Source organism: Rutidosis leptorrhynchoides, chromosome 2 (assembly GCF_046630445.1).
Source record: "Rutidosis leptorrhynchoides isolate AG116_Rl617_1_P2 chromosome 2, CSIRO_AGI_Rlap_v1, whole genome shotgun sequence".
Taxonomy (NCBI): Eukaryota; Viridiplantae; Streptophyta; class Magnoliopsida; order Asterales; family Asteraceae; genus Rutidosis; species Rutidosis leptorrhynchoides.
In genome coordinates this window covers 51,936,845-51,951,614 of record NC_092334.1, presented here as the reverse complement: position 1 = coordinate 51,951,614, position 14,770 = coordinate 51,936,845, and the positions used below count along the sequence as shown (strand labels likewise).

The 14,770-nt window shown below is 32.6% G+C and overlaps 1 protein-coding gene across 1 annotated transcript; it reads right to left on the bottom strand.

Moving 5' to 3' along the window:
- Positions 1 to 1,493: 1,493 nt before the first annotated feature.
- Positions 1,494 to 13,099, bottom strand: LOC139890868 (bifunctional riboflavin biosynthesis protein RIBA 1, chloroplastic-like). Its single transcript, XM_071873795.1, has 7 exons — positions 13,047 to 13,099; positions 3,975 to 4,284; positions 3,671 to 3,886; positions 2,927 to 3,249; positions 2,413 to 2,542; positions 1,969 to 2,265; positions 1,494 to 1,859 (listed from the first exon to the last, which is right to left on the bottom strand). Exons 1-7 carry the CDS (start codon positions 13,097 to 13,099, stop codon positions 1,608 to 1,610), a joined length of 1,581 nt encoding a protein of 526 aa, XP_071729896.1. The 3' UTR covers positions 1,494 to 1,607.
- Positions 13,100 to 14,770: the final 1,671 nt, after the last annotated feature.

The following is a 14,770-nucleotide window of genomic DNA, read 5'->3' as shown; positions in this document are numbered from 1 at the left end:
TGAACTCCGATGGTCTTTCGTGGGCACCATTCCCTTGTACGATTGGTTAATCATGGTTATTTGTGTTGTAAGCGAAGGCTTATTATATTGTTCGAGTTATATATATATTTATTCGATTGTTATGCTAGCTTGTGGTATTGGAGGTTGGTAGCCTCGTATGGATGATAAGCTAATTGTGTTGCTAGCATGTATTTCGGTATGTGTATTCGAGTGTTTGCAAGTAGGTATATTATATATGTATGTGTATAATTATTGCAATCACTAAGCTTTAGCTTACCCTCTCGTTGTTTATCCTTTTAGATGCAGGTGCGGATAGGGGAAAAGGGGTTGTTGAGCACTAGGTGTCCTTTGATGATGTTTCGTTGGAGCTTTTGGAAGTTGGCCTAACGTTTTGGATAGTTTAGTCCCAAGCCATGCTCGAAGTGTCGTTTGGATTATAAATTATCATTTGTAGTGGGTCGAACTTGTATTAAACTTAATTAATGGCCTTCGTGCCTTGTAAACATTTAAATTGTGGTACGTTTTAAATGGAACTTGTGGAATGGTTTACATATTTAATTGGCGCGTAAATGTGTATAAAAAAAAAAAATTTATCGTATGAAATACGGGTTGGGTTGTTTCATCTATACATATTGGTTACGGGAGCAATGGTAAGTGAATTTAACGGCTTATCTCCTATGGCATATAGCATTTCAAAGTTGTTATTACATTAATGGATAATAAATAATACGGGACTAGCTACATACACTACCAACACCCGTTTGAATGTTTAGTTTTTGCTAGAACGTCTTTATAGAGTTTTGCTACTAACTCTGCCGCCTAGAAAGTTTGTAACCTCGAAACGATGTTCTATGTAAATTATTTGTGTAATCAATAGCAAGCGACGAGATCACTAGCAATTTTCAGCAGCGAAGCGCGCCCCTTTCTATCTTGTTATACAACATTTGTGGCAAATATTTACTTGAACTAACACATAATTTATACAATATTTCAAAATTTTATTGAACGAAACTTTCGATTTCGCGGGTCTTAAGATAGTATTATATAATTATATAATAATTACTACTCCGTATTATATAGTAATAGTAAATTTTATTATATGTCGATAAAAGTTACAAAAACAATAATAAATATGATATATAATAAAAAATTTGATTATATAATTAAGGAGTCGAGCTCGAACCGAGCTCGAGATTGTAAAATATCAAATGAGCCGAGCTCGAACTTTAGATTTGAGGCTCGAACCGAGCCGAGCTCGAGCTCAAGCCTTATGAAATCTAAATGAGCCGAGCTGGAGCCTAACCGAGCTTGAGCTCGACTCGACTCATTTACAGCCCTAGTGACGGAATTGAAATATGGCTTTACAATCTGAGAAAATCATGCAAGAATTAGAGCAAGATACTGATATGATATTAGAGAGTATAGAAGCATGAACTCGTACGGAGGAGAAAAACATGAAAAGATTATAACAAGATTGTGACATCATAGTTTACACATCAAGTCCTTGCAACAATCTGTCACAAACAAATGGATTTAGTTTTATAATTCTGAAAATATAATACTCCGTGCCTGATACAACTTTATAATATGAAACACTTCAAAACTTGTTAACCAGTCGGGTTCTCATTGTTCATTTGGCTGATTTGATTAATGAAGCTCGGCAACCCATCTGATCCTGAACCGTAAACATGACCCATCTTAGTTCGCTTGGTCTCAAGATATCTCTTATTGTGCTTTGTGATGGGTGTAAGAAGGGGAACTCTGCCTACAACATCCAAACCATAACCCTTGAGCCCGATGTATTTGGCAGGGTTATTTGTCATTAGCTTCATGGTTCGAACTCCAAGGTCCCTTAAAATCTGCAAATGATTAAGATTATAATCCAATCGGTATTTGTGTGTAAGTGGACAAAACTATAGCTTAGTAAAGTTTAATAATTTTATTTACTTTTAAAAACTGTGAACCAACCTGTGCACCAATGCCATACTCTCTTGAATCAACTGGTAACCCTAATTCTTCATTGGCTTCAACGGTATCACGACCATCATCTTGCAGGTTATACGCACGAAGCTTGTGACCTAATCCGATACCTCGACCTTCATGACCTCTAAGGTATACCAATATTCCCCTACCTTCGTCTTCGATTAGTTTCATCGAAAGTGCGAGCTGGTTGCCGCAATCGCATCTTGCGGACCCAAATATATCTCCAGTTAGGCACTCTGAGTGTACCCTCACAAGAACATCCTTCCCCTCCTTGATTTCACCCTGTTTGACTTTTAAAGTCAAGAAAAAACTTCTTCCCAACAGCATATTATTATATAATATACATCTTTTATACAGTAATAATATAAAATAATACGGAGTAGAAAGCTATATATAATATGAATAAAAATTGTTGATGCTAAATGTCACCTTGACCATAGCGATATGCTCGATCCCATCCAAGATCGATCTATAACAATAAGCAACAAATGGTCCCCATGTAGTAGGTATCCTTGCAGCAGAAGACTGTTCGACTAATTTATCGGTTTTTCTCCTATACCTGGTGATATATATAGGTTATAATGTCAAAAGAACACTTTTCTATCATACAATTTCAAATAATTCCAGGTCTAATGGGTAGACAAAAGAATGAGCTAAAAAGGAAATATGTGGAATGAGTAAAATGGGTCAAACATGTTGATAAGCATCCAATGTTTTGGACAATAATTAGATTTAGAGTATCATTAAAAAAAACATAACTTTGTACCTCAACTTGTCACACTACTTGTCTGTAACAGAAAAAAAATGAACTTTTTGGACAGAAAAATGTTTTGGGTCAGCCTGACCCGGCCCATTTCAACCCACAAACTATTTAGCTGTTTTGACCCATTAGCCCCATTTTGCTATCTCTAATTTCCAAGATGATCAAAACTGCATTACAAACCTGATAAGATCAGCAATAGAAATGATCTTTAGGTTTTCCCTCTTGACAAATTGCTTAAGTTTCGGTAATCTAGCCATGGAACCATCATCATCGACGACTTCGCATGATACAGCTACAGGGTCAAACCCTGCTAGCATGACTAGGTCAACCGATGCTTCGGTATGACCAGCTCTTTTTAGAACACCTCCCTCCATATATTTCAGTGGAAATATATGGCCTGGGCGAATAAAATCCTCAGGCTTTGACTCTTTCGAAGATAAAGCTTTTATAGTTGTTGCCCTATCACGAGCCGACACCCCTGTTGTTGTACCATGTTTTGCATCCTATAATGTTTTGTCCATTAAACCATATAGCAGTTGTTGCATTAAACTAATTAGAAATTATAATCAGTTACTTAAGACATTTTCAGTTATTTGCACACACACACACACAGACACACAAAATCAGTTTTGAATATTTTCTGGTCAAATAAATAATTAAATGATTTAAAATATATATGTAAAAATATTGCTTTGTGTTTGTGCCTACTGTCTTAACTAATTATAAAGATAAAAAGGTTAACAAAGAGTGTTTGGTAGTCAGGCCAACCTGATGTGACCCATTTTGACCCATATCAACCCAAACCTGCCTTGACCTATTGCGCAACCCACCCAAATTCACCCTTTTTACATATGATAGAGCTGAATATTTGGTATAAATCATCATAAAACAAAAGGACTTGCATATTTGAATAAAAGTACATACCACTGATACGGTGAATGCTGTACAAGACTGATCTTCGTTACGAGTCACCATTAGAGGAAGTTGCAATCTCTCAAGATCTTCTTTTTCCATGCTTACACAAACAATCCCAGTTCCATGCTTAACAATGAAAGCCATAGCTTCAGGTGTAACACATGATGCTGCCATTATTAGATCTCCTTCATTTTCTCTGTCTTCATCATCTACAACCACCACCATCTGCACCACAAACCAAACTAACATCAAATAGTCAATTTTGGATGAATTTTTTTAATTACAATTGCAAAATCTGGACAAAAAATACAACCTTTCCTTGACGAATATCCTCAATTGCCTCGGGAATAGATGAGAAACCCGGGGTTGGGTGATCTAAGTCATAATCATCAGCTGAACCCGAAAATGAATTCATGTTTGGAACCATTTCTGTTGTAAGTGTCCCCAATACTACAGAATCAGGTTGTAGGTCACGCCCAGATGACGCTCTAACAACATTTTTCCCCACATAACTTGCGCTAATATAAGATTTACGCGTGGAGCACAATTTAGTACCAAGAAATGACACTGTTGCAAGCTCATTGCATGAAAAAGGATTTAAAGAGCTCGAGTTCAAGGTCATCCTACATCATGGTAAACACAGAAATCAGTAAGTACAGAATGTTTTTTTAGAATTGTATATGTATATTTTGTTACCCCTATGACATCCTATCCTTGATTAATTCATTTTAAAAGATTGTGTATGTAGAGATCGGCTTAAAAACGTGAAAAATGAGTTGAGAAGTTGGAGTAAAAAGGAATTTGGGTCCTTGGATAATGAAATAATTGTGTTAAAAAATGAAGCTACGCGTTTAAAACTACTTGCCGAAACCGGAGCAATTAGTGATGGTGACCGAAGTCAATGGTTAGAGATCCGTAAAAATTGGATTGAAAAAGAAAGAGTAAAGTCAAATATGTTGAAACAAAAAGCGCGTATTCGGTGGATATTGGAGGGTAACAAAAACTCTAAATATTTCCATTCTTCAATTCGTAGACGGTAAAACAAATGCAATATTCGGGGTCTAAATATAAACGGGACTTGGAACGAGGATCCTAAGGTTGTAAAAGAGGCGGTATTGGTTCATTTTCGAACACTATTTGGGTCGAAAAATATGAACCGTCCTTCCCTTGTTTTTCAGCCTTCTAACTCAGATGGGCCAACTGGGCCAGCTTCTATCGGTAACAGTTGCAATTTTGGGCCTGCTAGTGATCTCATAAATGGCCCAATAGTACAGAATGGGCCAGATTTTAATGGTAACAGTAGCGGTTTCATTACAGGGTCAATAGGTCCAAATGGCGGTAACAGTGGTGATTTTAACGCTGGGTCAGTAGGCCTAAATGGTGGCATCCGGCCCACTGGTCTTCCTAATGGGCCTGGAAATTGTGGGATGTCTAAACTATTGGTTAGTGAAGCATTGGAATTGGAAACCACATTTAGTGAGACCGAAATTTGGGAGGCGATCAAAGATTGTGGGAGTTCAAAGGCACCGGGTCCGGATGAGTTTAATATGGGTTTCAATAAGAAATACTGGAACATTATTAAAGGCGATCTTATTGAAGCGTTAAATATGTTTTGGGAAAATGGTGAAATCTCCAAAGGATGTAATGTGTCTTTCATTACTCTTGTGCCGAAAAAGATAGACCCGGTAGGTTTGAATGACTTCCACCCGATTAGCTTGATTGGGAGTTACTACAAGGTTATTGCGAAATTTTTGCTAATCGTTCGAAAAAGGTTGTCCCTAACTTAATCGGGTTTGAACAAAGTGCGTTTATAAAAGGTAGAAACATTTTAGATGGTGCGCTTATTGCAAACGAAACTCTTTCTTTTTTAGAACCTCAAGAGTTTAATATTCAAGGTTGATTTCGAGAAAGCATTTGATTCTTTAAATTGGGATGTTTTGTTAGAAGTAATGGAGATTATGGGATTTGGAATAAAGTGGAGAAGGTGGATCTTATCATGTCTCAAATCAGCTTCTATTTCGGTTCTTGTAAATGGGTCACCACAAGTGAATTTTATTTAGAACGTGGGGTTAGACAAGGTGACCAACTTTCACCGTTTCTTTTTATTTTGGCGGCGGAGGGCTTAAATGTTCTCACCAAAAATGCGGTGGAAAACAAAAACTTCTTGGGTGTAGAAATTGGTCATGAAAAAATCTCAATCTCTCATCTTCAATATGCGGATGACACAATTTTTTTCGGGACATGGAGTGAAGGAAATATTCGAAACCTTACGAAACTTTTAAAGTGCTTTGAGCTTACTTCCGGACTTAAAGTTAACTACCATAAGAGTAAAGTAATCGGAGTTGGTGTAGACAAAATAGATGTCGAGAACATGGCTAGATCCTTTTGTCGCAAAGTTGGTACAATTCATTTCATCTACTTAGGCCTCCCCGTTGGTGGTAATATGAGAAAATAAGACAATTGGAAACCGGTCATTAATAAATTTGAGAAACGACTTTCGGATTGGAGAGCTAGATCGGTGTCATTTGGTGGGCATTTGACTATTGTAAAATTGGTGTTGAATAGTCTCACGTTGTACTACTTCCCGCTCTTTCGTGCCCCGCCATATGTGATTAAGAAACTCGAGTGTGAAAGGCGTTCTATTTTTTTGGGCGGGTCGGAGGAATAAAAAGATTTCTTGGGTCAAATGGGATGAAACACTTTTACCTTATGGGGAGGGCAGGTTAAATTTGGGGTCTTTAAAAAGCAAAAACATGGCTTTGATTGGCAAGTAGTGGTGGAGATTTAAAACCGAAACCAACTCCTTGTGGGTCAAGGTCATTTCGAGTATTTACGGAACATTGGGCGGTCTCTTGGTTGATGATGATGCATTACATATTGGTTCTTACAAATCGGTATGGAATGACATTATTAAAACCGGTTTTAATATTGATGAAATTGGTCTTTCCTTTCGAAACTCTTTTGTCAAAGAATTAGGTGACGGTGGCTCAACTTCTTTTTGGAACGACTCTTGGAATGGAAACGAGGCACTAAAACTCAAATTCACAAGGCTTTCGAGATTAGAAATCGACATTAACATGTCGGTCAAAGATCATGTTACTTGGGAAGGGTCAAAAGGCGTGGGTAATTAGTCGTGGGCAAGAGAACCATCTGGGCGGGCCACGGGGGAGTTACAAGGCTTATCCGAAATGATATTTGGTGCCGTACTAAATCTGGAAAAGAAAGACTCGTGGAGGTGGACACCGGGTAGCAATGGAACTTTCACAACAAAGGTTCTTTCAGATTTGATTAACAAGACTTTTACCTTCAAATGATTTATATTGTGAGGCACTACGCAACAAACTTGTGCCAAAAAAAATTTAAGGTATTTGTGTGGAGAGCAAGAAAATTACGCCTTCCAATTTTGGTGGAACTTGATAAAAGAGGGGTTGATCTTCACTCGGTCCATTGTCCACTTTGTGATGACGACATTGAATCGGTTAACCATTCTCTAATTTCGTGTAAGCATGCTTATGAGGTTTGGTGCAAAGTATTCAATTGGTGGGGTCGGGGAGGGGTTCCTTTCGTTAACATCGGGGATCTCTTTCTTGATTCGGGGCAAACAAACTCTTTTGTGGAGAAATCTATACGGAAAGCGGTTGTTTGGACATGTTCTTATTTTATTTGGAAGAATCGAAACCAAAACGTTTTTTCAAATAAAAGTTGGAACGTACCAATGGCAATCAACGAAATTCGGGTAAAAGTTTCGAGTTGATCGCGAAGAGGTGCAAGAACAAGATAATCGATTGGCATAATTAACTCCACAACCCTCAAACTTTCATCTAGGTGGGATTAATTCTGCTTGTTGCCTTCTTGTCAACATTCGAATTCCATGTACATTAGAAAATATTGAGACATTATGTAGTTCTCTTGGTGTGCTTTGTATTAGTTGTGAGATGTAGTTTGTATTAGTTGTGTGGTCACGCACCTGATGTGCATTGTGTTGTATTTGTAATTATTTTTGATGATATAAATAAACCTATGGCCTTTCATATAGAGGATTGTGTCTCACCTTATAAAATCAACAATAACACATACTCCTAACTGTTAAGGAATGATGTAAACCTCGTGAATATTACTTTATCATTCATACGATATATATATATATATATATATATATATATATATATATATATATATATATATATATATATATATATATATATATATAGGGATTACAAACCCTAGAATCCTAATAACCCTAACGGACCCAAGCCCACATATTGGACTTGGGCCTAACATATTATCTAACACTCCCCGCAGTCCAACGGCAAAATCGCAAAAGTTTGGACTGGAGTTTAAAAAAAAAAAACTAACAAATAAACAAAAGTGACAATTTTTTCTTTGTTTGTTGCATTGAATAGAATGATATTCGCTGATTTGGTTGCATTGCTTGACTGTGTTTCCTTTTCCGTAGCGCTTTTTTCCTGTTATGTTGTGGCTTGCTTTACTTAGCCTAAGGATTGAGCAGAACTTGGACATAGAACTTTTGTCGACGATAACAGTCATCTTCAACGATGCAAACAAAACTTTTTGGCTATATTCTCTTTTTTTCGGGGTTTAAAACCTAGTCAAGCTAGGCGGCTCAGCCCCACGCCGATTTTATTATAAGAGTTGGCTAGAATAAAAATAACATAAAAGGAAAAAAAAAATGCGTAATATTAATAAGTGGTGCTGCTGAATTAGGTGGTGACTTCAAAAGTGAATATACACCCGTGCAATAAGGCTATGAGATAAATAATGGATCGGTGGAATAAGATGATTTTATGAGAAATGGATTAAAATATATATGTATATATAGATCTTGTGCAAGAGCGGCTGATAAAGAAAAACAAGAAAGAAAAGAAAATTACTATTGATTGAAGGCTAAAAGTGAATTATACAAAGAAGAAAATATAGATCCTATGCACCAATAGATTAATTGAAGGAGTAACTCGGTGATTTAGATGCCGTAAAAATGTACAAAGAAGACTACGGCTACAAGTTGGAATTGGGAGAAAGAAGACTACGGCTACAAGATGATGTGTTTTTTTTTTTTTTTTTTTTTTTTTTAGGGTTTGATAATTGACGGGGTCACAGGTCTCGGGATCAACCTACTCTTGATACCATGTTAAGGAATGATGCAAACCCCGTGAATATTACTTTATTATTCATACGATATATATAGGGATTACAAACCCTAGAATCCTAATAACCCTAACGGACTCAAGCCCACATATTTGACGTGAGCCTAACATATTATCTAACAATAAAAATCAATAATATTTCAGTTCACTAAAATCAACACCACCACATAACAACAACTTATCTATCTATACAAGTATACATATATATAAATCAAAAAAGTTTTTGTTCAGGTGTCATTTTCTTATTATTTTGAATTAATTGCTAATTATAGTTTAATATATACCTATAGATATAGATTTATATATATATAGATTATGTAAATTATAACATTATCTCGTATATATATATATATATATATATATATATATATATATATATATATATATATATATATATATATATATATATATATATATATATATATATATATATATTTGTTCCATTTATACGTGGATATATATAAACAAAAGAATATGTGCATAATTTTAGTTAACCTCTTAAAAAATGTGGCGCAAATATATTCCATAGTAAAATCGTTTAAGTTTTTCCACGGATGTAAACAACCTAATTTATTAATTTATTCCAATTTTATTTTATCTTTTTCATATAGAATAGCATGCATCTACTTGAATAACTCACTGACCACTTACTCTAAACACTGAAATTGAAACTCATATATTTTTATATAAATGCCTTTAAAATTTTAATTTTAAGTAATAAATATTAATCAGTCGAATAGCACAAAGCTTTAGTTAAAATGCATGTACATTAAGGTAGTATTACAAGTGTATTCTAAATGTGTTTAATGGTTAATCTGTATTAAGTTTAATGATAATATTTGTTTTTATAATCATTATTTTATTAAAGATAACTATGATCAACATGTTACATATAATTAAAAAGATATTAATAGCGAGAAATAAAAAAAATTATAGACGTTTTAAAATTTATCAACAACACGGGCTTTTAAATTCTTATACTTTTTCTATTTTTTAGTACGCTATTTACATACCAATATGAACTGTAAAATATTTTTTGCACAGTTTTTTATACACCCGTGCAATGCAATGGCTCAAAAAACTGGTATATATATATATATATATATATATATATATATATATATATATATATATATATATATATATATATATATATATATATATATATATTAAAATCCGAATTATTTATATGAAAATCTGAAAGTCGTGATCAATCTTTTAAAAATTATGACAAATTTAGGTCTTAATTATTTATTATGTATAGTTTGCATGCTATAATATGAAAATCATCACACTTTATGTTCAACATGACTCATATGTTAATTTAACATGGACTGTTGATAATTTATGTGTTGATTTATTCTTAAGTTTTATTTCATGATCTTGATTTATGAATCGAATGCCGAATGAATATATGATAATTGTTGAAATATATAATGTTATAATCTTAGAGTTTGAATAGCTTTGGTTATAGTTAGTTTTTGTATCTACTTACTATTTTGTTAAGATAACATAGGGAAGAAAATGTAGGACTAAAGATGATGGATTGTTAGACAGATTCTTTGTTGGTGAGGTCGTTTTTTTTTAGATTTGTTTAGTTTGGCTAGAGCTCATTTTGAATTCCGTATATCAGTTGTACTTGTTGATCTTCGAATTCCTTATAATGTTATTACGTTTTTTTCGAAACATATTCGCAGCCATCATTGATATTATTTAATATTGTATCATTACAACAAAACTAAATATTAATGTTGTTTAATTCCTTTCTTCTGCGGTTATATTAGTTTGGGCACCCTCCTTTGTGCCATGTCTTTGCTTTTTAGCTTTTCATTTGTAGTTGGTATGTTTATTTGGTTTTTTGTTTTAATGGTGCGTGCTCATGTTTAGGTTATTTGTTAAGTTTAGTTGGTTTCGTGTTTGTACTTTAGGGTTTTATCTTTTTGATGAAGTTTTATTGGGTAGTTATATTATATAGTTATGTTGTTTTTTTGGAAAAAGAATAAAAGATAACTATCTAGTTGGTCCTTGTGATTATATAGAAAAATTGTGTTCAGCCCTATATATTTTTTCTTTACGTGAATAGTCCTTTATTTTGTAATTTTGATCTTGGTTAGTACATTACATAATAGAGTTTAATTATTCCATTATTCTTATTCCACGGTTAGTCCTTTTTCATGTAACTCTCTCATTTAAACCTTTTAATAAAAGTAAAATAAAATATATTATTTTTCTTTTTCTAAACGGCGGAAATAATTAAAATTTAAAAGTTATTTTGTCTGTATGAAAATAAATAAAAATTAATATTGTAGGTTTTTGGTGATGTGGTTGTGCTTTATATTTGTAATTTTTTTTTTTAATATTCTTTAAATGTGAATTATAATAGGAGTTTGAAATTATTGAAACATAAGTTAAAAGGTGAAACTAGCTTTTTTACTTTTGATTTTGAATGGTCCTAATTTTGGTTTCGATTTATAAATGGAGTTTAAAGGGAGTGCTTCGGTTTATAGTGGTGATCAAACAGATGCGTACAAATTCACCTAAAGAAGTTAAAAGTCTCAAAGAAACTCAATTATCTCAATCTTATGTCTTTATGGAGTGTATAAACATGATAGAGCTGAGCTTGCTATCGTATTTATGAACTTTTGGAGAATGGTTCTTTAAAAGATTTGTTATTAAATAAGAATACACAAAAAAGTTAAACTTGGAACAATAGGATTCGTATTGCTTTAGATGTTGCTAACGGTCTCCAATATCAACATAACTTTGCAAATCTACATACGCTCAGTTCATAAATAGTAGTACTACTCAGTAAAGATTATTTTTGTGACGATATGGTCACCAGAACCTACAATATGATTTTGATCTATTTTCATATAGACAAAATAACATTTAACGTTTAGTTATTGTATCTAAATTTAATTTAAAGGGTATATGAGAGTACGGTTGCCTTTCAAAAAAAAATATGAGAGTACGGTTAAATGAAAAAGGACTAACCGTGTAACAAGAATTAACGAACAATTAAATCTTGTTATGTAATGGACTAACCAAAATGAAAATTTCAAAGTAAAGAACTATTTCACATAAATAATAAATGTAAATGACTAAACACATTTTTTCTATATAATCACGAGACCGACTTTATTTGTTTTTTTTTTTTCCTTGTCTACCGAGTCCCTACTTTACACCAAATCTCTTTTTTTTACCGTCACTTCTCAATCTTCATAAAGAAAGAAAAAGACATGTGCATTAGGTTCTTAAGGAAATTAAAAGTTTTCTCATTCTCTTTCTAAATGTTTAATGTCCCTTTCTGTTAGATCCTTTCCAAATCTACTCCATATTTTCTTTAATTATTAATTATTTCATTATTAATTCTTACATTAATGTTGTAACAATATCAAAATCCCCTATCACAATCGCATACTTTAATTCGATCTAAACTTCCAAAGTTTCACAATCGTTCCTTTTTTTAATACGAGTATATTTACAATTACAATTTACATATGTTCTTTTTAGGCAAAACAATCTATTTACTATTAAAAAAATCTATTTACTATTTATGTTATTATCTTTAATTCCAATCAACTTTTGTTGTTGTGTCATCAGTAGTTGTCTACCAAATAGCTGTACACTCTTTAGTTAAAACAAGTCACGACCTAAAGAATGTTACGAAAAAAAGGAGACGTCAACCAATACGCAACTATGTTGCGGAATATCACCAGCTCCGTGCGAAAAATAAAAGAATGAAAAAAGTTTACTTGTTATTTATCTATTTACTATTTAGCGTTTTCTTTCGGACTAAATTTTCACGATTTCGTGTTTCCGACTAAGAGGGAGTATTAGAGTATAGGGTATGTTGAAGTTAAAGTTTCATTGCGTAATCTCTATGAAAAGCGAACCAATAATACAATATATCTTACGGGTTTTTATCATTCAACAACCTGCAATAGAGGATTACATTATATATTGAAATGATCGAAGCAATAAAGAACTTGTTTTGAAAACAGATAAAAATGAAAATATAAAAGAATCCATATATGTGCTTCAAACAGAGTTATAGTAAATTCAAACTAATCAGAAAGATAAGTGTGAATCCAAAAAAAACATGAATGTATTAACTTGATAGAAAGGGCCCTAGTTTTTTTTTCCTCAATAACATTACTAATTAAAAACATTAAGACATAATTTAACTAAAGAGAATAAAAAGGAGAAGGAATGTTTACTTTGATCGTACTAGAAGTGTGGAAGATGAAGAAGCCATGTTAATGAAAGCCATTATTGTGTTTCGACTGAAAGCAGGTAGTTTTGGCTGACTACTTGTAAATCTCCATAAGAGATTTCTGACAACTTTATTTATACAGAAAAACAATCATTATTATTATTTTATTACTCCATTATTAATTTCAATATGGAGTATATATTATATTATATTATGTTAATATAATATAATATAATATAACCCGTCCGATGACATGGCCGGTAAAACCTCCCCTCTCAGTACCCCGCAATGCAATGTGTGAAATGCGACCTTGGATGGATTTCAAGATCAGAAAATAACATTATGTTCAATGTTGTAGTTTCCGAAAATCGAACTCCTGACCTCTAACAAGAGAGTCGGCTACTACCATTTGAACAGAAGGTTATTATGTTAATATATTATTATGTTAGACCACATTTAACGCAAGCGTGCTGCAGCATGTGTTGACCCAACACGCCACCCAGCACATGGTAATGGGGTGTGTTGGCTTGTGTGTTCGTGGCGTGCATCAACCTGGCACGGAGAAGTTGGCTCATGTTGTGACGATCCGGAAATTTTCGACCAAATTTAAACTTAATCTTTATATGATTTTGACACGATAAGCAAAATCTATAACATTGAGTCTCGAAAAATTTTGAAACTATGTTCATGTATTCCATTACCTTCGACCATTACCGACGATTCACGAACAATTAATTGTAAATAACTATGTGTGTATATATATATAAATAATAATTCGAAATATAATTTGAAGTATTATATGTTGTTGTTAGTAAAATTAATAAAATAAAAATAAGATATTATAATAATTATTATTTAAAATATATCTCTATATATAAATAAAGTATATTAAAAATAAATATTAAATGATTGTAATACTCGTTTGATGTTTCGATTGATATTAAGCAAGATAAATTCAAATTTATGTAATTTTAAAATAAACGGTGATACGAAAATGAGTTCTATAAATTTTAGGCTTATTAAAAATGTATTTAGGAACTATTTGATAAGTTTGAACACTTTTTATATTTCACCCATAAATGAGAGGGACAGTTGATGTAATTTTTATTTAATAAATTAATGATCGAATTTTATACCATAATGGTCAAAATAAATAAATATAGTTAATCTAAAAATTTGGGATTTTTTCGAAGAATTTTATCCTCCACTAATTAACAACGGAGTACGATGTATCATTCCGTAGAAAACCGTCGGCACAAAAATTTAAAATAACTTCACAGATGCCTTTCTTGTAACCTTTTCACATGTTTTTCTTTCTTTAAATTATATGTATTATATTGTTTTATTAAATATATATATATATATATATATATATATATATATATATATATATATATATATATATATATATATATATATATATATATATATATATATATATATATATATATATATATATATGTTACATTCATGCAAGTAGCATGATCAATCCTTAATTAGCGATGTTACTTAATTACGGATTGAGTGCAATAAGATTATAATGGAGGATGGAATGTTTGATGATTATTTTGGGCCCCGATGATCGTCTTTCACTTTAACTATCAAGTGATCAACCACCCCGACCCGGTCTTGATTGTTAATTAGCATAATTCATCTTTGCATGATGTAAAAATCCCTTGGGCAAGATCACAAGTGAAAATTACAAAGGCCTGGGCAAAATGGCAGAGA

Bases quoted from the DNA above. Each gene is read 5' to 3' on its own strand.
- LOC139890868 (XM_071873795.1), bottom strand. From the start codon at position 13,099: ATGGCTTTCATTAACATGGCTTCTTCATCTTCCACACTTCTAGTACGA. The intron at 2,543-2,926 runs GTTTGTAATGCA...ATATATCACCAG, and splicing joins TCTATTGCTGATCTTATCAG to GTATAGGAGAAAAACCGATA. The intron at 2,266-2,412 runs GTGACATTTAGC...AAAGTCAAACAG, and splicing joins AGCATATCGCTATGGTCAAG to GGTGAAATCAAGGAGGGGAA.